The sequence below is a fragment of the Phyllostomus hastatus genome, unplaced genomic scaffold (genome assembly GCF_019186645.2).
Source record: "Phyllostomus hastatus isolate PE091 unplaced genomic scaffold, TTU_PhHast_1.1 phas_contig_64, whole genome shotgun sequence".
NCBI lineage: Eukaryota > Metazoa > Chordata > Mammalia > Chiroptera > Phyllostomidae > Phyllostomus > Phyllostomus hastatus.
The window spans coordinates 4,294,211-4,321,069 of NW_025333928.1; the positions used below are offsets into that span (position 1 = coordinate 4,294,211).

The 26,859-nt window shown below is 45.4% G+C and overlaps 1 protein-coding gene across 1 annotated transcript; it reads left to right on the forward strand.

The window, feature by feature from the left end:
* SCNN1G (sodium channel epithelial 1 subunit gamma) lies at nt 1-26,859 on the forward strand. Its single transcript, XM_045849274.1, has 13 exons — nt 1-133; nt 3,335-3,682; nt 5,417-5,729; nt 8,974-9,164; nt 9,905-10,008; nt 12,322-12,485; nt 20,363-20,461; nt 22,040-22,157; nt 22,700-22,778; nt 22,860-22,917; nt 23,101-23,162; nt 25,095-25,170; nt 25,474-26,859. Exons 2-13 carry the CDS (start codon nt 3,366-3,368, stop codon nt 25,852-25,854), a joined length of 1,962 nt encoding a protein of 653 aa, XP_045705230.1. The 5' UTR covers nt 1-133; nt 3,335-3,365; the 3' UTR covers nt 25,855-26,859.

Consider the following 26,859-nt stretch of genomic DNA (forward strand, 5'->3'; position numbering starts at 1 on the left):
CGGGGCCAGGCAAGCCTCCTTAGGAGCCTGCGGTGGCAGCGGCGCCCAGAGATGCTCGTGCTGTGCTCGTAGCAGAACGGAGCAGAACGTGATCGAGCACCGTCTAGCCTCTGAGCCTTCGGAAACAACTTCGGTGAGTCCAGCAGGGTCAGGCCGCACCAGCTCGGGGTATTCAAGCGCAAGAGCGGTCACGGCCACGGGGTCCCACGGCTTCCCGGACGCCATCTGCGCCACTGGGTAGCTGTGAGCGCATCAGTTCAGGGATACCTCCAAGTAGCCGGGATGCTGAGGCACCGTCACAGGTCATTTCGGTTCCAGTTCCCTGGCTTCTGCCCATGCTATGGCCAGAGGAACACGGGTGGCGAGAGAGGTTTCTGAGCTGCTCAGAAACTGGGTCCAGGATCCGGCATTGCACCTGCCTCCCTGCCCAGTACCTGCGCAAACCCCTTCCTAGCTCGGGTTAGAGGTGCGCACTTGACCGCGTTTGCTCCTTTTACCCTCTGGAGTGTTTTCTCTGGGGTGACTGTAGTTGCAGAAAGAAGCAAACACTTGACGCTGGTTGTTAGGATTCTCTCCAGTCGCTTCAACCCGGGCTGTCCATTGGCCTCAGAACAACACCTGAGGGCTCTGTGGTTGGGCAGGGGTTGCACAGTTCCCCCGGAGGAGCTGGGGTCCCCTGAGGGTCGAATTCCCTCACTGGTATAGCGGATAGTCGAGGTAAGGGGTGGGCGAGAGTCACCATTCTCAGCCAGGACCCTGGAATTTTAAAGGATCCTTTCTACCCATGTGACCTTGGACAAGTTACCTAACCTCTCTGCACCTCAGTTTCTTCTGTGAAATGGGGATAGTAGTAGTACCTTATATAATTATAGTGAGGATTCAAGAATGTAATGTGTAAAAAAAGCTGAGTGGGATACCTGGAGGAAGAGTCAGGGATCAATGCTATTATTGCTTCCAATAGTAGTAGTAGTCATCATCGTAGTAGTATTAGTAGAGGCATCGTAGTGCCTCTGGGGTTCAAATCCCAGCTCAGCCACTCTCTAGGGTGACCTTGGGCAAGCTACTTAACCTGTCAGTGTTGGTTTTATTTGTATAATGGGGGTAATCATGTTACCTACCTCAGAAGACTGTTGTGGAAATTAAATGTGTTAATACCTGTAACATGCTTAGAAGAGTGAGTGCTGTGTCAGGTACAAATTCTCCCACAAAAGCATCCTATTTAATCAAGCAGTACAACTTAATAGTAACTACAAACTTGCTTTGCTTTGAAGTTGAGATATTATTTATGCAAACATCTATCTGTTCTTTGATGGACAAGGTGGGTTTCCTTCTTTCCTGTGTGGTTTCACTGATATTGGCAGGTAATCCATTGGACCCAAGGTCAGTTCTGGAGAGGGGGCTAATGAAGGGACCCCAGGAGTTGTCTTCAGTGAGAAGAAGGAGTGTTGGAAACAGCTTTCAGAATCACAGTTTCTGTTGAACATTCATAGAAGAGAAACCTTTTATGTGGCCGGACATTGAGCCTGTAACTAGGTTTTTAAAATGAACTCTTACTAACTTTTTTGCCTTTGGATTATAATGAGAGAGGAGGTGGAGATGGGCAATATTTTAAATGACAAAATAAATTATATTCCTCTTGCCAAGAGGCTAATAGCATAATTTTGAGGATCAGAGATTGTTTTCTTCCTGTCAGCAAGATCATGTACATGTGTGGCATTTTCGGAGTGGTCAGCTGCTCTGGACCTTTCACCTTCACCCTGGGCACTCTAATTCCTTTACATCATAAACCTGAAACCCACTAGCATCATAAGTGTGAAAGCCTCCCAACTTTGCCCTAGCTTCCATTTTTGGACAATATTCCTTGGGTTTATGGGGAAGAAAAAATAACTAAAGTCCAGAATCCTCCCTGAAGAACTTAATGGAGAAAATTAAGGTCCTTGTCCAAGATGTGGGCCCTTGGGTAGCATGGGGACCCCCTGTATATCCTAGAGTATGTCTTCATTTGCTTCCGTCACCAATGCACGCATAGGGGACAGAATTTCCATATATCCTCCTCCTTCATACCAGTAGAAAGTGATCACACTATCTGTCCAGCTTTTGGAAATCAAATAGCTCAAAATCTCTTCTCTTTCCTTACCACTTTAGTCCCAGGAGCTGTTAATTCACTGCCTTGGGTGGGCACAGCACCCAGCACAATCTCAGCTCTCACAGGCATATATCATTGTTCTAATCCAGCTCCTTCACTTAACAAGCTGTATGATCTTATGCAAGTTATTCCACTTCTCTGAGCTCATTTTCCTTGTACATGACAGAGATAATAATAGTATCCCTGAATCTACCTTGTTGGATTGTTAAAACTTGAAATAAAATATATAGAGATTATGTATGTATATATAGAAAGACTGTGTGTATTTATGAGACCATGTGTATTATAATCATGAGATGACCCTAGATACATACACATATATAAATTCATTTCTAAAAAGAATGTCACTTCATGTTGTAAATTTTCCATAATTGAGATGCATCATGTACATTGATGAATGTGGTAATTTGTTTTCCAACACTTTCTCCCAAACAAAGCTCTTATTAAATCAAACTGTATTCTGTCTTAGAATCAAGGAACTATGGCACAGCCCCTGGCAAATATTAAGTGACCAATAGGTGTAGGCTGTTGTTATATTACATGCCCTAGAAATGCTAAGAGCTTGACTGTAAAGAGAAGAAATGAAGCATAAATGAAACAGAAACTCTCCACTTTCAGTAAAACAGCTGAAGGGCTGGGAAATTAAGGTGGGAAGGGACTGAACATGATCTAAGGTGGCTGTTGGGAAATTCTCTTGGCAGACTTAATCTGTCAGAATCAATTTGCAAGATGCTTGCACTGTGCCAGACCCTAAGCTGGGCACCAGGGGGCAGGACGAGCTAGGACTGCTGCCCTCCTGGAGGTGACAAGGCACAGGGGATAATACTAGAATCACTATAAAACATGATATAAGGTACAGGGGCTGGCCCAGTGGACCAGAGGGCTCCTGCATGAAGCACCTGGTGAAAGGTTCTTCAAACCTGTCCTGTGATTCACAGGTTAAACCTCCAGCCTCCACACACAGGGCCTGGGGGCCAAAAGTGGAGGAGGCAGCTCTTTGGCAGCTGTTTTTTGGCCAAAAAACAAATATCCTGGAGAAGGGGCCAAGGCCTCAGAACACAGACTGTCCAGCCTACAAAGGAAAAAAGCAAGGCAGCCTCTGAGGGTACATGGGCACTGGACCTGCAGAGGCATGCCAGCAGGCCTGGGGTATGTGAGCTCACGTGTTGTTCTTCTCTGCCCCTCCAGCCTGCCTGCCCTTCCAAGTGCCATCTTCACCATGGCTCCTGGAGAGAAGATCAAAGCCAAAATCAAGAAGAATCTGCCTGTGACAGGGCCTCAGGCACCTACTATTAAGGAGCTGATGAGGTGGTACTGTCTTAACACCAACACCCACGGCTGTCGTCGCATTGTGGTGTCCCGTGGCCGCCTCCGGCGCCTGCTCTGGATCCTGTTCACGTTGACTGCTGTGGCCCTGATTTTCTGGCAATGTGCTCTCCTCGTTCTCTCCTTCTACACTGTCTCTGTCTCCATCAAAATCCATTTCCAGAAGCTGGATTTTCCTGCAGTAACCATCTGCAACATCAACCCTTACAAGTAAGAGGCAGGAGCAGGGGCCTGGTGTGGGGCCATGCCCTCTCTGGATGCCAAAGGTCCTCCTTGAAAGTGACACACTCTAGCCTGCAGACATGCTTTTTAGAAACTTGAATTCATTGCCAACATTAGTAAATTTCCCTCTTCCGGCTTCTAAATCTGTACCAAGTTTTCAGTCTATCACTGTCTTCTGAGGATGGACTAGCTCAGGGAAGGCAGAAGGGAGATGCAAGGACCAGTTTTGATTGGAGGCTAAACCATTAGCTATCACCCCCAACCCCCACTCTGGACACACACACATGCACACGTGTACATGCATGCACACAGCCTAGCTTAGCCATTTCTCCTGAATTCTTCAAGCTCAAACTTTCATGCTTCTGAGATGTAAGCTCAAGGATGACTCAAAAGTGGCACCCAGGTTACTTCCAGAAATGTCTTGACTGCCCCAAATCCTCACCTGGGTGAACCCAACCCCACTAATTGAAATCATTGGGCTCTGGGCAGAATCAGCCCTTGATACTGCCCTATCATCTGCCACAGGACTTGTTTTGAATGGGTTACTGGTATCCTTCTCAGAATTATTGAAAACTGGTCTGTGAGGCAGATCAGAATCTGGCAGAGTTTGTCAGAGCAGGTGTAGGGCGGAGAGAAGGGAAGAACAAGGGAGGAAGACTATCAAAGGGAACTAGCTGGACCAGAGTCATCAATGAGTTGACAGCAAAGCTCAAAATCCAAATGAGGTCTAAGACTCATCCTCCACCTCAAAGTCTTTCTTTTTTCTTACTCCACCCCTTTCTTCCTTTTTTCTACCTCCCTCTCCCTTCTGTCCATTATTTCTTCTCTAATCATCTACAAATTGTTATACACTGTGCTAGGATCTGTGGCATAAAACTGAAGAATCCAAATACAGTCTTTGTCCTAATGGATCTGATGTTGTGCTAGAAGAGTGAAATAGTAATACAATGAACACTAATAAAATTAATAATAGTAACCATTTAATTAAATAGGTAGACATAAATTCATTGACTCTTCCCAATTATTCCACTTTACAGATGGGGAAATGACACATAGAAAGGCTAAATGCCTTGTTCAAGATGATACATATGGAATCAGGATGGGGAACTAGAACCCAAGTAGACTAGCTCTGTCACTGTGCACAGAGCAAGGAAGAGAGAGAGAGAGGGGAGAGTTAAAAGGAAGGCAAGGATCATTTGGTATTGTGAAAGATGGTGTCATTATGCTTCAGTCAGTCAACTCCTATATCATTCTTCTGTTCTTAGGGTTTTCAAGGTTAAGTCACACCTCTTCCCTCCCAGCACTGACTCAAGGAGAATCAGAGGGCGAGGGCAAGGGCAAGTGTGCTGGGTGGAGTTAGAGCCTGCTCTGTGGGTAGACTCCCATTTAGCAGTGGCTGCATTATGGGAGGGACCTACAGTCACCACTCCAGAAATGCTAGTTGGGGCAAACTCATCAACACATCCCGAGAGCAAGCAGACAGTGGTGGCAGAGGTAAAGCCACAAGAAGTCACCCAAGAGTACACAGGAGCTGTCCCTGTTCACTTGAGCTAGCAGTCACATGGGGTGGGGCAAATTGTAACAGGCTTGTTGTCCCTGGCCAAGGGGACAGGAGCAGTGGGTTCAGGGCTGACACATGTGGATGGAAACAGCATGGAGAAGTACCAGCATTGTGCCAGAGGGGTTCCCTCTCTCCCTGACTCCTGTTCTCCACCTTGGCAGGTACAGTGCTGTTAGACCCCTTCTAGCTGACTTGGAACAGGAGACCAGAGCAGCCTTGAAGACCCTGTATGGTTTCTCAGAGATTGAGTCTCATAGGAAACGCCGAGATGCTGAGCCCTGGAGTTCAGCGTGGGAGGGCACCCAACCAAAATTCCTCAACCTGATCCCACTGATGGCCTTCAGTGAGGGTGAGACCAGCAAGGCCACAGACTTCCTCACAGGACAAAAACGTAGAGTCAGTGGGAACATCATTCATAAAACATCAGATGTCATGCATGTCCAAGAGTCGAAGGAGGTGGTGGGATTCCAGCTGGTAAGTAAACATGCTTATGGCTTGGGGCATGGGGTAGGTTGGAGATAGTGGGTCCAGGGAGGTTTCTCCTTTACCTTTAGCCCCTTAGCCATATTGGAGAAAACTCACCCAGTTAGGGTGAATGGGATACAGGCAACTGAAGTGGATGCAGGCCATCATAAGCAGAAAGCAGATGTCTTAGAAGGTTAGGTAGCTCATGGAGCTCTCTCAAAGGACAAAAGTTAGGGAAAATCCAGGAACTTGGTAACAAGAAATTATGGAACTTCATTTCAGATACTGCTGCTGGATTAAATAAGCTTCAATTAATTTTAGTCTTCTTGTTAACTCTTCCATAAAGATGGTTTTACATCCCCTCTTGGGACAGCTTATTGGCCAAGCCTGGGTCACCTGTTGGCTCACAGAGGGTGAGGGCCTTAATGGACAGCCTCAATAGACTGTATCCACAGAGGAAAATAAAATTCCATCAAAGCAAAATTGGGGAACAGACACCAGAAGGAAGAAAATAAATAATCAGCAAAAACACCCAATGTTCCCAGCATTGCTTGCCTTAATGAAGGGCTCTCACCCAACTTCTCACCTCTCCTTCTTAGTCCAGTTTGAGGGATTCAGAAGAAACAGCCATTCACCAAAAAATGAGTTCCATTACCTTCCTTGACAAACTCAATGACCATCCTTTTCTCCATGCCCCAGCCACCACTGCAGAAGAACTACATCTCTACAGTCTAGCCTTGAATGCTGATTATGAGACCTCATGACTCCAGTCCCAGATCCTGAAAAGAATGGCCCTGTCTCTTAATAACTGAGACTTTTCAAATTCTTCCTGGGTCCTTTCATAAGATATACATAAGGTTCTCCTTGATACCAAAATCAACCCTTTGATGTCTGTCACATGGGAGTTTTTAAGCCCTGCATGATGAGAGCATCTGGGATGTACCACAAGTTCCCCATAAAGCTCTCATTATGATATAATTTATTTTAAAGTATATTTTACCAATTATGCTATTACAGTTTTCCCAATTTTCCCCTTTATACCCCCTCTACCCTGCACCCCCAATCCTCTAGCATTCCCCACTTTAGTTCATGTCCATGGGTTGTACATATAAGTTCTTTGAGTCCTCTGTTTCCTATACCGTTTTTTTTATCTCTCCCCATCTATTTTATGCCTGCCAATTATGCTTCAGCTTCCCTGTACCTCCCCCCATTCCTCCCTTCCCCCTCCCCACTGAACTCCCTCCATGTGATGTCCATTTCTCTGATTCTGTTCCTGTTCTAATTGTTTGCTTAGTTTTTGTTTCTGTTGTTTTTCTTTTCTTCTACATTCATTTGTTGATAGTTGTGAGTTTCTTGTGATTTTACTGTTCATATTTTTTATCTTCTTTTTCTTAGATAAGTGCCTTTAACATTTCATATAATATGGGCTTGGTGATGATGAACTCCTTTAATTTGACCTTATCTGGGAAGCACTTTATCTGCCCTTCCATTCTAAACAATAGCTTTGCAGGATAGAGCAATCTTGGATGTAGGTCCTTGCCTTTCATGACTTAGAATACTTCTTTCCAGCCCCTTCTTGCCTGTAAGGTTTGTTTTGAGAAATTAGTTCTTAGCCTTATGGGAACTCCTTTGTAGGTAACTGTCTCCTTATCTCTTGCTGCTTTTAGGATTCTCTATCTTTAATCTTGGGTAACTTAATGATGATGTGCCTTGGTGTGTTCCTCTTTGGGTCCAACTTCTTTGGGACTCTCTGGGCTTCCTGGACTTCCTGGAAATCTATTTCCTTTGCCAGATTGGGAAAGTTTTCCTTCATTATTTGTTCAAATAAATTTTCAATTTCTTGTTGCTGCCCTCTCCTTCTGGCACCCCTATAATTTGGACATTGGAATGTTTCAGATTGTCCCAGATGTTCCTAAGTCTCTCTTCATTTTTTTTTTGAATTCTTATTTCTTCATTCTGTTCTAGTTGGATGTTTATTTCTTCCTTTTTTTCCAAATCATTGCTTTGGGCCCTGATTTCCTTCCTGTCACTTGGTTCCCTGAATATTTTGCTTTATTTCATTTTGGGTATCTTTCATTTGTTTCTTCATTTTTTTGTCCAAGCTCAATCAGTTCTGTGAGCATTTTCATTACCAGGGCTTTAAATTCTGTATCAGATAGGTTGGCTATCTCCTCATCACTTAGCTCTCTTTCTGAAGTTTTGTTCTGTTCTTTCATTTGGGCCATATTTCTTTGTCTTGGCACACCCGTTAAGTTGTAAGGGGGTGGGGCCTTAGGTGTTCATCAGGGCAGGGCAACCCTCCTTGCTGTGCTGTAGAGCTGCCTGTTGGAGAGGGGCCAGAGAAGGAACAATGCAGCTTTCCTGCTCAGTTCTAGCCCATTTTCCAAGAAACTCTGGTGTGAAACTAGGGGTTTCTCCCACTGGGGCAACCGCCATAGTCCACAGTCAACTCTGAGTCTCAGTTTCCCATTCAGCCAGCCCCGCCCACAAGGTCTGCTGCCCTGCCACTGCCCTCAAGGTCCACTGCCTTGCGTGGTTTCTCTCAGCTGGCCCTGCCCTTGCAGTCCACGTGGGTTCTTATTGGTCTGGTTGTTCTCGTTGACTGTTTCTTTAATTCCTTGGTTGTTGGAGTTCCATGTAGTTTGATTTTCTGGCACTTCTGATTGTTTATTGATTTTAGATTTGTTGTTATCCTTCTTTTGGTTGTGCAAGGAAGCAAAGGGTTTCTACCTATGCCTCCATCTTGGCTGGAACTCCTTCATTATGATATAATTTAAATGCTGCCCTTGCCAACTACTGTGTGAGGTGGGAAAGGGTGAAATTTTCATCAACATTTTGCTGGTGAAGTAATGGATATACAGTGCCTCACCCGAGTTCCCACAGAGAAGCAGTGTCAGAGTCTGAGCTACAATTCAGAGTATTTAACTGTGGATCCAGTAGGAAATGGTGAGGGTCCTATAAAAACTCAGTAGCAATAATTAGCTGAAGCCCAGATGTGTGGGAAGCCTGAAGAAGTTGATTTTGCTTTTTGCCTGATAGGGAGTCACTCCTTCACTGACCTCCTTCTTGGTCCTTAAGGCTTAAGGATAATGTCCCTCAGCCCCCAGACATGAGAAGAAGCCCATCCTTGCCCAGGGACCCCTCCTGTTCCTCTGAGTATCTGGTCTGGGTCTCAGTTCTTCATCCTTGCAACCCTTTTGAAGCCCACTGATAGGGCTAATGGCTTCAGCCTCATGTCTCCACTTATTTGCAGTGTCCAAATGACACGTCCAGCTGTGCTGTCTATACCTTCAGCTCAGGAGTCAATGCTATCCAAGAGTGGTATAAGCTGCACTACATGAACATCATGGCACAGGTGCCTCTGGAGAAGAAAATCAACATGAGCTACTCTGCTGAGGAGCTTCTGGTTACCTGCTTCTTTGATGGGGTGTCCTGTGATGCCAGGTCAGGAGAGAAAGGCTGCTCTCTTAGCTCCAAGGACTAGTGGCTTTGAGTACCAGGCCCCTTCCATGTACCTGCAGCTCAGCTGTAGGTCTTGCAAAGGAATGGTGCTCTTCCCAGGAGCCCTGCCCTTTCGAAAACAGTTTACAGAGGAGCTAAGCTCTAGAGTCAGTGAAGGGGATAGAGATGGTGTAGAGTCAAAATATCATTGATCCCATTAAATTACTCATAAACACAGAGTAGTAGATGGTGTACATAAAACCTGGTATATTGCCATCATGCGTACCAATGATTGAGAACCACTGATCTAGCATGGAGGGAGGAAGGGAGGGAGAAATGTCTAAGATGTGATTCTTTCTCTGAGGATCATATCCTGGGACTGAGAATTGGAATGGAAAAATGTCAAGTGTTGGCTGAGAACTTCAAGAGTACAGGAATCTGGGGCAGACATATGGTACAAGAAATACCAAGTCAGGACAGAGAAAAAGAGGTGAGCGGATTAAGAGGGAGAACAGAAAGCATAGAGTAGTTTTACATCAATGTGTCAACCTGGATGAGAGGCCTTGTTTGTCATTCATGCGAGAAAAGTTTGGGAAAGTCCTCTCTATCATCCAGTGTTCACAAAAGAGAGTTGGTGCAGTCAGCACTGCCCATTCTGACTTCTGCTCCAAAGCACAAGTGGGGCGGTGGGGGGGGGGGCAGGTGCAGTACAGCCCCTTCTGACCCATATTCTTCCTCCACAGGAACTTCACACTTTTCCACCATCCAATGTATGGGAATTGCTACACGTTCAACAATAAAGAAAATGAGACTATCCACAGCACCTCCATGGGGGGCAGTGAATATGGTAAGGAAATCTGCCCTGAGGAGGTCCTGGGCAGCAAGACAATTCGGGGGGGGGGGCTCGAGTCTTACAGAAATGCAGGATCTCTACACTTAGCCAGAAACTGGGGACAGAATGTGCCCTTTTGCATTGTTTCCATCAGCATCTCTGTTGGTTCCTTCTTTATTGGTATCTTTCCCCTTCTTGATGTCTCCTCTCTACCTTTGAGACAGCAGTAGCGACATGACTGGGATTTCCTCTCCTGGGAATCCACTCTAGTTTAAGCTTGTAGCTGGAGTGAGTAATGCTGGGCTGGCAGCTTCCAGATGGATTTAAACCCAGATATGCTGAATAAGAGATTAGGGAAGCAAACACTGTACCTTGAGCTTGGCTAAGATGACAGATTCTAGAGCCAAAACCTAGCTCTGCCACTCACTGGGTTCTTACCAAGTCTGCAGTGTGACCCTATACACATTACTGACCTCATCTACAGATATGGGGACAATAATAATAGCTCTGAAGGAGGTCATTGAGAAGACTGAAAATGTGTCAGGCACTTAGAATAAGACCTGATACACACTGACTTAGTCTTCTAGGTCTGCCATGACAAAATGTCACACCTCTCTTCCTGGCTTGCAAGTCAGCCACCTTCTCACTGTGTCCTCACATGGTCTTTCCTCTGTAGGATGCAGAGAGAGAGCTTACTCTGATGTCTCTTCTTCTTATAAGGACAAAGTGCTACAGGATTAGGGCCTACCCTCATGATTTCATTTAACCTTAATTACCTTCCTAAAGGCCCTAGCTCCACATACAGTCATATTGGGGGTTAGGGTTTCAGCACATAAATTTGGGGAGAAGGAGACTCAATTCAGTTTGTAGCACACATAAGGGATGCAGTAAATGCTAGTTGTTGCTGTCATTACTGTTTGGCAGCTCTCTACCACTGCCAATGCTGTCACCACCACCAATAGTATCATTACTGCCTCCCATGCTGCTATGTCCACTGCTCCACAGCTAGGTCTGTAGGGAAGGCAAGAACTCAGCAGATTGGCCAGACTTATCAACAAAGAGTAATTCTTGACAGGTCCTAAGCAAACTGAATATGACTGATATACAAGATCCCTAGCCTTTGTTACTATGTAGTCTGGGTTCTTACCAGGTCTGCAGGAAACCATAATTCAGGGCACATACCTCAGTGGGAAGAAGTAGTCTGGGAACTGGGAGTGAAGACTTGCACAGCCCTGGTCTGCTCCATGTGGGCTGTGTGACATTGAACACATCACTTTCCCACTCTGGGCTTCAGCTCCTTTATCTACAAATTGAGAAAGTCATAATAACTCTCAAAGTTTTCTTCTTTCACCCCAGAGGCCCTGTTCATTCACTCATTCATTTACCAAACATTGATCTAGTATCACTGTATGCCAGGCCCTCTTCCAGGTGCCAGGAAGGCAGCAGTGAACCAGAGAGATACCATGTCTGCTTTCAGGAAAGTTGCATTTTAGTAAAGAGAGACAGATAACAAATGAGTGAACAAGCACTTAGACATTTTTCAATTATAAATCCTGATGAGTGCTATGATGGAAACAAAGCAGCAATGCTGAAGAGAGAGGCACTCAGGATGAGAGTTTGGTTTCAGATAAGGAAGTGCAGAAAAGTGGATTGTCTAAGGATGAGAAGATCCATGTTAAGGTCCACAGGAGACTATTCTAGGCACTAACAAGTATAAGACCCTGATATGTTCTTAAAACAAAAAGAACAGTGTGCTTGGAGCTTCTGGAGGGCAGGGGAGAGTGGGCCAAGTAAGGAGAGATGGGGAAGTGGTGACATCAAAGCCTTGACAGCCAGTTGGGCTAATGGGGGCTAATGGATTTTATTCCATGGCATTTCACCTAGTGGGATGCCACTGAGAGTTTTAGGCAAGGAAGTGACCTGATTGGGCTTCTGTTTTCAAAGGAGGGGCAAGGAGTTAGTCCAGTGATCAGATACACCATCAGTGCTTCACGTCTTCACTGCAAGTTCCAGCAGCCACAACACTGGAGGGTGCTCTGCAGAGCTCTCCACCTCACAGGACCACATGGAGATGCATATCTTGGACAGAGTAGCAGTTCCCTTACTCTCAGCAGAACTGTGGGACTGACACTATTTTTGAGGCTCTATTTTGAGTAAGTCAGGCACAAGTCCTCCCTTTGTGGAGCTTCTAGTCTAGCCTGGTCTACCTTTCACTTGTGGGAATGCCTGGGCCTTGGTTGTGAGGCTCCCAAAGCAGTGAGAGAGGTAAGCTGTCCCAGGGTATGTTCTCCCAGCTTTTGACCATAATGAACCACTTTATCCTCCCAGGGCTGCAGGTCATCTTGTACATAAATGAAGAGGAATATAACCCCTTCTTGGTGTCCTCCACCGGAGCTAAGGTGATTGTCCATCGACAGGATGAATACCCCTTCATTGAGGATGTGGGCACAGAGATTGAGACAGCGATGGCCACCTCCATAGGGATGCACCTGGTAAGACAATATTCTGATTTCTGTAGACTTGGCGAGAAGAACAGATTTTTTTCAAGGACAACCAATGAGGTGCAGCTTATGGAAAAGAGTATTGATTTTAAAAGGCAGCGTGGTCTTATATTTTCCAGTTACCCTGCTGGTTGTTCCAGTATTTACACTAAAGGTTGGCTTTGTATCTTGTGTCTGGATAAACAAGAACAGGATGCCATCTAGGGAAAGAATTGAAGGAATCTCCCTTGTTCTAAAGACAGACACCAGCATTTATAGAACCTCTGCTGGATGTGAGGCATCAGACACTAACTATATAACTGTCAATAATATAAACAGAGTAGGTTAACACCTTTCTTTCTGGGCCATGTAGAGGCATATGAGGCATGTAAGCCACTATTTAAAGGCTAGTGGAAAGTCACTGGACAATCAAACGTCTATTTAGCCCATCACACTTCCATCAATTTCACCTCATTTACCAAGAACCCCTTCTCCCTGAAGTCTTTGACCTTCTCTGACCTCAACAGGTGCTTAGAACACTCATACTTGTCAACAGAAGCACATCTAGGCTGCAGACTCCAATCCCTGAGTCAGCTGTGCCCAATCGGAGCAGAACAGCAATATGGGAAGTGCCCTTCTTGCTTGCAGGCCTGGGTCTTTTATGCTAGTGTACCCCACTCTCTCACTCACTCTGATTCTTTCTCTTTCTTGGTCTTTCTAATAGAATGACTCTTTTTTTTTCACTTTTTTATTACTGTTTATGTTCGATATTATTTTATATTAGTTTTAAGTATATAGCACAATGGTCAGATAATATAGACTGACTCTTAAGAATTTATTTAAAGGGAGTATATTCACAAAGTATAAAACCCAAAGCATAGCAAGGAATGCACTATGCAGATGTATCTTCCTTCCATTCCTGACCTCTGGTCCCCTCCTTTTCTCACTGTTGCTTCTGTGTCTTGGCAAAGATGTAATAGTATGTGTGTGCAGGTATAAGCATTTCTCCTTTTATGTAAATAAAAATACTGTCATGCCCCATTTTTCACTTGACTATAGCTTGGCAATTGTTCCTTATCAATACACATAGACTTGCCTCATGTTTTAAAAAAAAATTATTATTTATTTCTAGAAAGAAGAGAAGGGAGGAAGAAAGAGGGGGAAAGAAACATTGATGTGAGAGAGAAACATTGATTGGTTGCCTCTTGTACTTGCCCCAAACAGGGACTGAACCCACAACCCCAGCATGTGCTCTGACTGGGAATCAAACTGGTGACCTTTTGCTTTGTGGGACAATGCTCAACCCACTGAGCCAGACCAGTTAGGGCTGCTTCATTCTTCTTAAAGACCCAAATATTCCATTGTGTGAATAAGTTATTAAGCAATTCCCTCTTGATAGATATTAGGTCCTTTGCAGGGACAACTGAAAGTAATAGTGTGATGTGATATGATGTGTTTTCATCTGGTTGCTTCCTAGAAGTTTGTCAAACAGTATGTGCCTATGAAGCAGTCTATACCCTCCCCAGCAATGTATCAAAGTAGTTGTTTTTCCACACTCTCACCAACATGGGTATTAACCAACTTTTAATCTTTGCTAATCTGTGTAAAAAAAAAAAAAGGTATCTATTGTAATTTTAATTGACAGTCCATAGTGGCATTAGTTTTTACCTTTTTGTAGGAGGAAAATTCTCCTTGTGGACTGTCTGTTTATATCTTTGTTTATAACCAACCAAATGTTCCAATTAAACTTCTTAGCTTTTACCCCTCACAAATCTGTCCTCCAGAGCAGTGATTTCCAAACCTGGTTGATCATCAGCCTCAGATCCGCTGAGTCAGAATCTGTGAGAGATGAGCCTAAGGACTCATGTTTTTACCAAACTCCAGTGGTTATTCCGAGATAGCCAACCCAAGAACCTCAGCTTTAGAAACTTGAGTGGTTCCACATGAGAGGAGAAGGAAAGTGTATTTCCCAAAACAAAAGTAAAGCTAGAATGACACAAAAGCCTTTGCATAGCCATACCTGATGGCTTCGTACTAGGTTAGAAAGTGATATGGTGGACATTGGGGCTAATATATCCATCCATTATTTATCCACTCAACCAGCATTTTCTGAGCCCTCCTATGTGCTAGACATTGGAATCACATCAGTGCAAAGACACTGTGCTGTCCTGTTGGAATGTAGGGTCCATCAGAGAGAACCAATAACCAACAAACAATTATACAGATGGTAAATTATTATCATCATAAGTGCTAAGAAGGAAAAAGGCAGGATGCATGGGAACATGCCATGGGGATACCTGACCATGGGCTTGTTTTAAGGGGGGGGGCGGGGGGCGGGGCAGGGCTTGAGGAGTTCCAGAAATGCTTTCCTGAGGAAGTGACATTGAAGTTGAGACAGCAGAGATGATGAACTGAAATGGTGGTATTCCAGAGAAAATTCGTGGTATCAAGTGCCTCATGGTGTCCCATTAAAGGGCAACCCTGGACAAGAAATGCCATCAGGATGGTGTTCTGGGAACCCAGCTTCTCTAAGGAAGCATGTTGTTTAGGGGCTGTGTTCCAATGTGGGAAGTTTATTCTAACATGAGAAGTATTGTATACCATCTTAGCTGCATGAATGCTGATTGTCTTGACCTGCTCAAACTGTGGCTCGAAAAGACTTTGTGTGGTACCACTCATTGATTCTTCTGTTCACCAGCAAACCACCAAACTCCCAGATCAGAACACTGAACATCTCAAGTCAACCCTTCCCATGCAGTTTTATTTGCATGCTGAAGAAGGGCCTTGGACTTGCAGCATTTTCTTAGCTTATCCTTTCACCCTCTACTTGCTTTCTGCCTCTCACAGAATCTGCAGACTTTGGGGGATGGGGTCAGTTACAAGAGCTTAGAAAAATCCAAGAACCAAGGAATTCTTCTCTCTGGTTTTCTGCTCTGAGCTTAGAAATACCCAACATATTGTTAAGCAGATACTCTCTTTACCAGTTGTGGGTAAACAAGGACATGGGTGGGTTTTCTGCTATGCCTAATTTGAGATATATAAAATCAAAGCTACAGAGCAGGGTCAGTCAGCTCTAGTTCTGATTTATGAGCATTTACAATAACAAAAAAAAGATTACTAGGAGGTCAGTAGGCAGTCACTAAGAATAAGTCCAAACAAACTAGACTTCCTTCCTTTCTTATTGATGTTTCATTTATTTGTTTGTCTGATGGGAATGTTAAGCTGGTAGACTCAGTAGTTGGTTAAGCAGTGAGTTAACAAAATTTCCTTCATTCATTGAAGGCCTGTTTGCCCAGAGCATTGGTTATTCAGAGATGAATACATCAGAAGAACATCTACCTTCAAAGATATACAATACACCCTTACAATGCAGTTCTTTGCTCTGTGGGAACAGAAACCTTCTCTGTCTTCTTCCCAGGCACAGTTCTTAGAAGATAGTAGATCCTCAGTAAATACTGTTAGATGGATAGATGGCTGGAAGCCCAGACAGAAGCTGATGGTGAAGGCTTTCTAGATGATGGATTCTTGAAGGACAAGTGTCAGATAAACACTGTCAAAGAAGGATAGTCCAGACAAAGGGAATGGCCATTGCAAAGTGGTCACAGAAGGGATTTTAAGCTGTGTGGTGAAACCTTTTGAAAAATCACCTTGGCTGACTGTAATCAGGAGATATTGGAGGCAGAACATTTGCAGTAATTCTAGAAGGAAATGATACATAGTTGAAGGAATGGCTGTGAGGATGAGCTGAAGTAAATGGATTTGGGAGAGATTACAGCATGGAAGCAACAGAATTTGACAGCCAAGGTCAACAAGGAAGGGTCAGGGAAAGTTAGATTGAATGTCATGTTCTGGCTTGGACAGTGGGGTGGATGGTGGTGCCAGGCTCAGAATTAGGGAATACAGGAGGAGAGGTAAGTTTTGGGGGAGAAGACGACCACTTCCTAAATGTCCAGTAAGTAGATACTATGAACCTAGAGCTCAGGAGAAAATCAGTGGGGGCCAAAGAAGGTGGGTAAGGTAGCATCATTCTATACTTGAACTCAGGACCTGAGACAGAATGCAACTGTATAAGGTATGAGTAGAAATAAAATGGTAAAATAGGGACAGAGAAGTAGGATTAGAAACTGCGAGAGTTGGCATCAGATAAATATAGAAACAAAGTTTCAAAGAAGGTGTGAACCAAACGGCCAAGTGCAGTTGAGAGGTCAAGCAAGATAAAGGGCAAAAGGTATTGTTCTTTAGGTTTGGCAACCAAGAAGTCACCAGTGTCCTTTGCCAGAGAAATTTTCATGGAAGGAGTGGAACAGAAACCCAAGTACAATGGGTTGAATCATGAATAGGAGATGAGGAAGCAGGCAAAGGTGGACAACTCTCCTGAGGGTGTGGGGCCAGACCTGGAGGGGGGATATTTCACTGTCATTGTAAACCCCAGTGTACACTTTTCACAAGCGCTTGTGCAATATGAATTAAGAGCTGAGAGTCCAGAGCTAGAGAGCTGACGTTCAAACACCAGCTTTGCACTTTGGTTGTTAAATCTCTGTGTCTCAGTTACTTTATCTGTAAAATAGGAAGGAAATGTTACTTCATAGGCTGGTGAGAATTCAGTGAGTTGATTTGTGTGAAGTACTTAGAATATTGCTTGGCATGTGCTCCTTAAATATTGACTATTATTGTACATTTTTGTAAAGAAAAGAGATGTGGAGAAAAAAAGGGGCTGGGGAAGTTTTTGCTTGTCCTTTGAGATCCTCCCTCCTTTATGAGTGAGACATGATATTTTTCATATGTAGAAAGAGCACTAATTATTTTCCATTTGTGATGCAAATATCTCTCCAAGTTGTGCTTTCCCTTTAGTTTTCTCTAGGCTACTTTTTCACATACAGAAACATCAAACGTTTACATATTCAAACATTTACATTAATATTCATGGTTATGAAGGATTTTCCCTCCTTGAGATCAGACACTGAGCTGAATTTCCTTCCAGTTATTTTATTATTTCATTTCCTACTTGGACCCACTAGAATTTTTTTCTTCAGGAGGTGAAATGGTGATAGAATTTACTTCCTTCAAATAGTTAAGAGTCCTCACTTCATATATTAATTCTTTTCTTCTCCATTGATTAAAAGTGTAAGCTTTATCATACACAAATAACTTTTATAATTTATTGCAATATAAAAACAGAACAAAAGAAAAAAGGGTCAAACCACCCATAATGCCATCTTGGGCATCCTGCTGCCACCTGGCTTTTCCCCGGCACAGCCCATAGCTTTAAAGACCTGAGCTGAGGACCCCTGTGTAGCTGCCCCCTCCCCCAGCATTCCCAGGAGGAAGCAATAGGACCTAATATGATAAAGATAGGCCCTGTTTCCCACACGTACACCCACATACACACATGTGCACGCACACATTCAGCAACACCTACACATACTCATGTGTGCACCTACACACATGCTCACACACATACACAAGTATGCACAGACATTCATGCATACTCACCTATATGTATACATAACTTGCACACTTTCACACATACACACCCAGTCTCATTTCTGTGTCTCTCCCTAGACACAAGCCACAATGTACCCCTACCCCCCAACCACAGGGCAGCAGTTCTAGACAGCTGACAGTGGGGTGTGGGGAAGGGGGAAAGTGAAAGGGAAGGAGGGAAGGTGAGAGGGAAAGTAATCTCAGTCCAAATTCATCCACTTGAGGCTTTGAGACGCTAAAGACCTCTATGCCACTCTGAAGAGTTCATTTGCCCTTGTTGCTTCAGAAGCAACCTGAATAACCCAGGCACTCTGAATTTAATAAACATCATTACAGAGTAAAGGAACATCGAACACTCAAAAAGCATAAAGATAGAAAGATAGCATCTCACTGCAATCAGTTTCCTAGAAGTGGTCCCTGAGTTGGTTCTCCAAGTAGAAAGAGCCCCAGCCACCTTTGCTGGCTGCATATGGCTTACCTGAGTGGACAGACCCTATCACCTCAATGCCCCCCAGGCGGGTAGAGCTCATAACTGTCAATCTAGACTCTCAGGACAGCTAACACGGTTCCATAGGCCTTGGAGGCTCCAAGGACATCTGCCCAAGGAGGCTGATGCTTGGAGAAGCTTGGAAGGTGGCACTGAATTGAGATGCCCTCGCTGCTGGGCACCTCTGTTCCCAGTGCCCAGCCCAGCCCTGGCATGTACTAGAGGCCCTGAAACTGTTTGCTCCCCAGCTATTAGAGGAATGAAGTAAGTGTGTTTGTTCTGTACTGACCCGGAAAGACGCTCACCCTTTATTGTTAATGAGAAGGGGAGACTGCAGGGCAAAGGGAATGTCTGCCTGCCTGCCTGCCTGCCTGCCTGTCTGTCTGTCTGAGGTCAAGATCTGATCTGTTGGAGTAGGTTCCCTGGGGGAGAGAGGAGGCCAGATGACTACTTTGCCCCTGGTTTGCTTCTGCTGTCAAAATGTTTTAAAATGAACACTGTAGGTTGCTCCTGAGGTACGTGCTATTACTTGAGGGAGACTACTGGGTTGGGCTAGCAGATGAATTACAGTACAAACAGAAAGAGATTCTAACCTCAAAATTCTTGGTTCCTTTTCCCCTCCAATTATCTTTCTCTGTATACAGGCACTCTTCAAACAAAAAAGGATTTTCTTCCCTCCCACAAATCTGTTACCCATTTTCTCTTTACCCCCACTCCCCACTCTTAGAAAAAAAAATAACCTGTATGCACACACACCCTGGAACCTAGCTATAAGCAGGTCACAATTTATAGTACACTATTGTTCCCCCTTGGGAGACATTATTCTTTTTTTCCCCTTAGTTGGCCTGTCTGGATTGTTTATTTGCAGTGACAAATATTAAGCTACAGCCAAATTTAGTAAACCACAATAAAATATAATTTAATAGGGCTTTGGAACTCTAACAACGTTCTAACCTCCTCTGATCAGGGTATCATTCCACTCTGTTGGGCATTCCTTGGCCCTGTCTGGGAAAGTTAATTTTTCCAAGTCAGTTTCTGGGGCCAGAAGACAAGGGGATAGGAAATGGTTCTTTTACTGGGGGACGCCCCATGCAGCCCGCAGTCACTGCTCGTTTTTCTAACCACTCTTGATCCTCCCAAAAGATTCCCCAGTGGATCACTACCATTCTGAAACCAATCCATGTTTCTCAGCATGGCACGGGAGACAGCATGATTTGGCCTTGGCCTCCCTCTCTGCCTTCATCTCTAGCAACTTCTCTCCATTTTATCATGTTCCAGCCACCCTGGCAGTCTCTATCCCTTGCTACTCCCTCTGCCTAATCCTCTTCCTCCATTTCTTGGCATGCCCAGCCCTTTCTTCCATTCCACATGGAGCCATGTGTTCCCCCCTTTTTTTAGATTTTTATTTATTTATTTTTAGAAAGAGGAAGAGAGAGGGAGAAAGAGAGGGAGAGAAACATTGATATGAAAGAGAAACATTGGTGGATCACCTCTTGCACACCCCCAAACAGATCAAGCCTACAACCCAGGAACTGAACCAGCGACCTTTAGCTTTGTGGAAGACGCCCAACCAACTGAGCCACACTAGTCAGGCCCAGTGTCCCTTTTTTGGAGACATCTTCCCTAATCACTCCAATCCCTCAAGTCTCTCTACTCAGCCTCATGGATCACTATCCAAAATTATCTTATTTACTTGATTTTTTGACCATCTGCCTACCCCACTAGAATGTAAGCTCCATAAGAACAGGGAACTTATCTGTTTAGATCATTGTTGATTCCATAGTGCCTACTAGGTGCTCAATAAACAGTTGTTAAGTGAATACCTTTTCAGTTCCCAGAGGCTGTTAGCAATGCCCACCCCTGCCCTGATCTGGATCCTGTGGAAGGCAGGGCTGAATGTGTGCTACTGTGATTTCAGACTGAGTCCTTCAAGCTGGGTGAGCCTTATAGCCAGTGCACAGAGGATGGCAGTGATGTGCCCATCAAGAATATCTACAATGCTGTCTACTCCCTCCAGGTATGAGCTGGAGGGGACACCCAGCCCTGGGTTGTGGGCTGGACCCAGAAGACAAAGTTATATATAAGCTGGGGTGTGTCTGGAACTGGGAACTATGTGAGAATCCTTGGGATTCATCCAAACACCTCAAGAACAAATGATGCCGGCTGGTTCTAGTTCCCTTCAATCTGTCTGTAACCAGAGCTTAATTGATTCATTGAGGTTTGCAGGGAACACAATATACAGCTGAGTCAGGCCCACTTCCTATAAAGGGTCTTGGCAAGTAAGGGACAACAATCTGAGAGAGGCAATGGCCGAGGGGTCTTGAGCTTGGCTTCCAGGCCCACTTGTGCCCCTCATTCACTTGTGGCCTTGGGCAAGTTGTGCCAACTGCAACAACCACAGGAGAGGTTGGATTGGATCAGAGGCTGCTAATTGGCAGCCCCAAGACCTGTTCCTGGCTGCACACCTGGTTTTTCTAGTCTGGATGATGTTTAAAAGTTAGGGAATTTCGTAAGAAAACCAAAATTCCCAGCTTCTCCTGAAAAACAAGATTGGGCCTCTATTCCTGCAGGATAAATAGTGGGTATGGATAAGGCATGAGTTCTGTGGTTCCTCACAGTCTGCATGAGCCCCTAGTATATGATCTACATTATAAGGCCCTATCAGTGTTTGAGTTTTCAACCCTTGAGTGTGATCATCTCCTATTCTTTGTCTCACATTCTCAGAGTCTGCAGTTTACTGCCCATGGGGGTACCCATAGAATCAACAAAAATTATCCCAGCAGTATAAAAGAACCAGACAGCTTTCTGCACTGAGCCCTCTTGCTTACATCAGAGCTGAGCTATGAAGTGGTGGAGACACTAAGTGAAAGGAGACTGTTAGAGAATGTCTGCCTTGTGAGAAATAGAAATACATTCAAACTGATTTCAAGACCAAAAAAACAAAGAAACAACCAAAAATAAAAGTAAAAAAGTTCAGCTTATTTGAAAGACACTCCTGGATACTATCTAATGAGAGGCTACCATGCACACATACTTTACATGTATCAATTCATTCCATACTCAAAGATGAAGCCAAAGCACCAGAGAGGTTAAATAACTTGCCTGAGGTCACACAGCTAGGAGGTGGCATTTGAACTTGAGTAGCCTTCCTTCAGAGCCCCTGCCACTAACTTTTATGTTATAAATTTCATGGATGTTGTAGTAGCTTCTGACCTCCAAGGACCCAGCATGCAGGGCTTGGACCTAAGGATGGGAAAGCTGGGACTGTGTTCCCCTCTGCTTCCTAGCATCTGCTCCTATTTTCCGTTTATCTCTTGGCTTGGTGGTCACATGATGGGAAATGCCCATCCCAGCTCCAGCTTCAGCTGAGCCTGATCTCCACTTCTCTGTTAGTTTAAATTCTCAATACATTTTCTAGTTTGGTCCCTTTGGAGTTAGGGGGCATCCCTGGCCCAATTGACTGTGACCTGAGGGGCACATTTATGTGGTCTTCCAAGGCCAGAGGGAGGCTGGCCCTCTGGATGAGGCGCATGTGGGCAGGGGCTCCCTGGTCTCCGTGTGCAAGGGGGTTAAGGGAATCACTGGTCTTTTTCAGATCTGCCTCCACTCATGCTTCCAGACTAAGATGGTGGAAAAGTGTGGATGTGCCCAGTACAGCCAGCCTCTACCTCCAGCAGCCAATTACTGTAACTACCAACAGCACCCCAACTGGAGTGAGTGAGACCCACCCTAACCTTGCACAGCCCATCAGCTGGGTCAGCCCTGCCCTTGCGCCAGTCTGTGCTCAGGTGCCCCCAGACCTCTGCTTCAATGGCCTTTTTTCTGAGGGAGGTATTGGTAGAGAGATGTTACCCAGAGTTTTACTGCTGTCATCCAGTCTGGCTTGAATGATACTTTCAAATCAGGGACCAAAGGCTACAGCCCAGCTTGTTCTAATAGCTTGAGCACCTCCATCAACTCCAGGAGACAAGAACTATTGGTAGATAGTATTCTTTCATAGAGACTCAGAAAGGTTAAGCAGTATGCCCAAAGTCACACAGCTAGGGAGTAACAGAGCCCAAATCATGGGCTGCCAACCCCCTCATCTCATGTCCCTAAGCACTGCAACATCACAAAGCAGCATTTGTTTCCAGGAAGCAGGGTATGTAGAGAGTAGCAGGAAAAATTACCAGGAGACCATGGGGGCACCACTGGGGACCCCTAGGAAGGGCTCTATGGCCCTAATGCTTATGCTATCTTCTCCCTTGTTGCTCAGTGTACTGCTACTATGAACTACACCAGGCTTTTGTCCGGGAACAGCTGGGCTGCCAGTCCGTGTGCCGGGAAGCCTGCAGGTGAGTGCTCTGGGGGAATGAAATGAGCAGGGTTAGGCTGGCCTAGGCCAGCCACACTCACTCTGTGCCCTCCTCCCTTAGCTTCAAGGAGTGGACACTGACCACCAGCCTGGCGCAGTGGCCATCTGTGGTTTCTGAGGTCAGTTTTTCTCCCCTCTCTTCCCCCTCGAGCTCTTCAGCCTGGAGCCTGATACCTGGTTGTATCCTCTGGCATTGTGGGTAATGGTGGGAGGGGGCAAAAGGGAGGGGAGGCCCAGGTTGGGGGTGCATCCAGCCAAATGTAAGGGTGTTCCCCAGACTGCACTTTCTTTCTCTGTCACAGAAGTGGCTGCTGCGTGTCCTCACCTGGGACCAAGGCCAGCAAATAAAGAGAAAGCTCAATAAGTAAGTTGACCTCCACCCTGCTTCCTCTGCCTCGGCTTCCTCACTTGCCTCCTCACTTGCTTTGTCATTGCCAGCCAGACCTTCTCCTTTTCGTTCACTCATTCCTTTATCCAACAGATATTTATTGAGCTTTTATCATGAGTCAGGCCCTGCTCTAGGCCTGGGGCTCTCAAATGCTTTGACCACGATACACAGTATGAAAATACTTTTCCATTGTGGCCTATCGAATATGTATCCAAGATGTAAGGCTCATGAAACAGCTTTCGAGCAGGTTTTTGGATGATGACTACTAGTAAAGCCAAACCAATTGCTTATGCTCATTCCAATTGCTTAGAGCACAGTTCAGAACAATTAGTGCTCATATCAGTTCCTAAAAATTTTGAATATCTCTTTGGTTGCAATCTGATACTTTCTATTCCATTTCACTTGGTGAAAAGCATGGGTCATGACCCAGTAAGTTTATTTCATGACTTCCTGATATATCTTGACCTAACTGGAAAAATACTCCACTTCTAATTTCACTTGAATTTTCCACATTGAAATTCACTTATAAGGAGACTTTAGCAAAACTCAGCCAGGCGACTTTTCAGGGACCTCAGCAGGTGGAAACAAAGGTTAGATGGTGGGGTTTGCATGTGAACTCACATTTCTGTGGGCCATTCCATCTCAATAGTGCCCAGCACCAGACCTAGCCCAGCAGGAGCCAGTCTGGCCTCCAACATGTACTAAATATTTTGTGCCAGGAGCTTTGTGAGTGCTGCGAACAATTATTATAAACAGACCAACCCCTGCCCCCAAGATGCTTACACTCCAGTGATAAAGATAGACTGAGGCCAAGCATTGCAAATTGATGACTCCTGAGGCTAGATCTAGCTCCATAAAAGTAACCCATTACTTCCAGCTTTTCTTGAAAAGTCAAAAGTTCTGGAAACAGCAAACCTCCATTCTTGCATAGCACCAAAGAGCTTAGTAATAGCTGCTCTTCTGGAATACATTTGAACTTTCCAGCTTGCCACAGTCCTATCAGGAGGCAATTCAGTACAGCAGTTAAGAGCATGGACTTTGAAGTCAGATCTCTGTAGGTTTGAACACTGGCTCTGCCAATTATGAGCTGTGTTGTTTTAACTTTTTAAAAAATGTATTTATTTATTTATTTATTTATTTAGAGGGAAGGGAGGAAGAAAGAGATGGAGAGAAAATCAGTGTGAGAAAGAAATATTTATCAGTTTCCTCCCACACAGGCCCTGACCAGGTACTGAACCCACAACCCAGGCATGTACCCTGACTGGGAATCCAATTGGCAACATTTCTCTCTATTGGATGATGCCCAACCAACTGAGCTATAGCAGTCAGGGCAAGCTTTGTCATCTTTACCAAGTTGCCTACCGATTCATGTCTTAGTTTCCACATCTATAAAATGGGGATGATTAAAACAGCCTACTTCATAAGGTTGTGAGAATTAAATGAGTTAATTCACACAAGGTTCTTGGAATAGTGCTTAGCAACACAGGAAGTGCCCGATAAATATTAGCTGCTATAATGGTTATTATCATTATTACCTTATACCCAGCCTACCTCACTCATCTACATTACCTGCCTATCTCCTGAGATTGCAATCAAATAATCACAAATGTCAAAACTTCATGAAGAACAGGGTGCTATGAGAGTCTACCTGGGTGGACTGACTTAGTCAGGAGGTTGGGAAATGGTTTTTGAGTAATAAATGGTCTAAACAACCAGGCCCAGGCTGGAGATATACTCTGGGTGCAGAAGGAGCCCTGTGGGCCGGGGTCAGAGATTCCTGTGGAGCTCAAAGCCTGGGTTATGCTGCAGACTAGGCAGGAAGGAGGTAGCCATACTGAACAGTTGGTCACCTGGTAAAATGCAAAGGTGCCCAGCTCACCTTGGCTCTGCCTGTTGGAATTTCTGTAGGACAGACTTGGCCAAGCTCTTGATATTCTACAAAGACCTGAACCAGAGATCCATCATGGAAAGCCCTGCCAACAGTGTGAGTAGCTCCCCCCTGGGACTTGTCCTGGGTCTGTGAGGGTGCCCATCTGCCAGGCCTCAGGGAGCAGAGTCAGATCACAGGGGTCCAGCTGAGCTAGTAGGGGCATCATAGGCCAGCCAGGCCTTGGATCAATGCAGGCAGAGAAGGAGGGACAGGAAGGCTGCCCACTCCTTTCTTCAAACCTTTTCAGGGCCAGGGCTAGCCAGTTTTCTCTTGGGAATTAGGATCCCTGCATGAGGCCAACTTGGGTCTGAACTTGGGTGGGTCTGTCTTAATGATGTGGTTTGGCCTTTCTTACAGGTCGAGATGCTTCTGTCCAATTTTGGTGGCCAGCTGGGCCTGTGGATGAGCTGCTCTGTAGTCTGCATCATTGAGATTATCGAGGTCTTCTTCATTGACTCTCTCTCTATCATTGCCCGCCACCAGTGGCAGAAAGCCAAGAGGTGGTGGGCCCATAGGCAGGCACCCACCTGCCCTGAGGCTCCCCCAAGCCTTCGGGGCCAGGACAACCCAGTCCTGGATATAGACGATGACCTGCCCACTTTCACCTCCGCTTTGCGCTTGCCTCCAGCCCCAGGGGTTCAGGTGCCTGGCACACCACCCCCCAGATACAATACCTTGCGCTTGGAGAGGGCCTTCTCCAACCAGCTTACAGACACCCAGGTGCCAGCTGAGTCCTGAGGCAGGATGAGGAAGAGAGATCTAGCCAGGACCACCAACCATGGGCTGAGAACTTGGACACTATCTCCTGCACACAGAGGTGACCCTCTGTACCCACTCTGCCTTTTCAGAGACATTGACTATAAGTCTGCTTTAAACAACAAGATGGGGCCGAGCATGTGCAGGAGACCTGCTGGGCTCTGCCCACCAACACTCAGAGCCTTCCCAATGAGACAGGTCCTGTGGTGCAAACCCTTAGCCAATGTGCTCAGAGAGAGATGGGGCCCAAGAAGTGGTGAGTGATAGAGTTCTTGACTAGAACTTGGGAAAGTCTCCAAAGCCTCCAGTCAGGCTGGGGCCCAAGGACGGGACCTTAGGTTGAAGGCCTGACAGTGCTGGCTGGTGCTAGGATAGGAGGAAGCTCCAACCCCACTGGAGAGGTTTATGAATGAACTGTTTTTAGTCACTGACACAGGGGCAATGTCTCCTCTGTGCCCTCAGGCTGGGACCTGGCCTGAGGTCCTCACAGTGAATAGGAGAGAAAATGTGCTGCAGGGGAGGCCTAGGGATGAGACAGGAGGCCTTCATTCTGGGAGGGGAGGTGGAGCCATGTTCTGAGTAGCTAAGCCAGTGCCTTGGGCCCTTTTCCCAAGCAGAGAGGAGCTAGTTAAAGGGCTTTGCTGGACACACCTCTCCAGTGGTAGCCCAAGGCATAAAGGATATATTCTGACAAACTGCTCTTCCTCTAATGCAGACTCCTCCACCAACAAGCCAACTACACAAGACAGCCCATTTAGTCCCATAGTCATGCCCTCCAACATGACAATAGGTAATGTATTAAGCACAGAGGAGGTGTTCAATGTCAGCACAAGAACAGTGTACTGGGTGCTGTTCTAAGCTCTTACAGAGTTAATTGTTGTGGATGGCAAACTGTGACCCTCGGGCCAGATCCTGTTTTGGCTTGTGACCTAAGAATGGTTTTTTTTTTCCCTCCACTTCTCAATGATTAAAAAATATCAGAAGAAC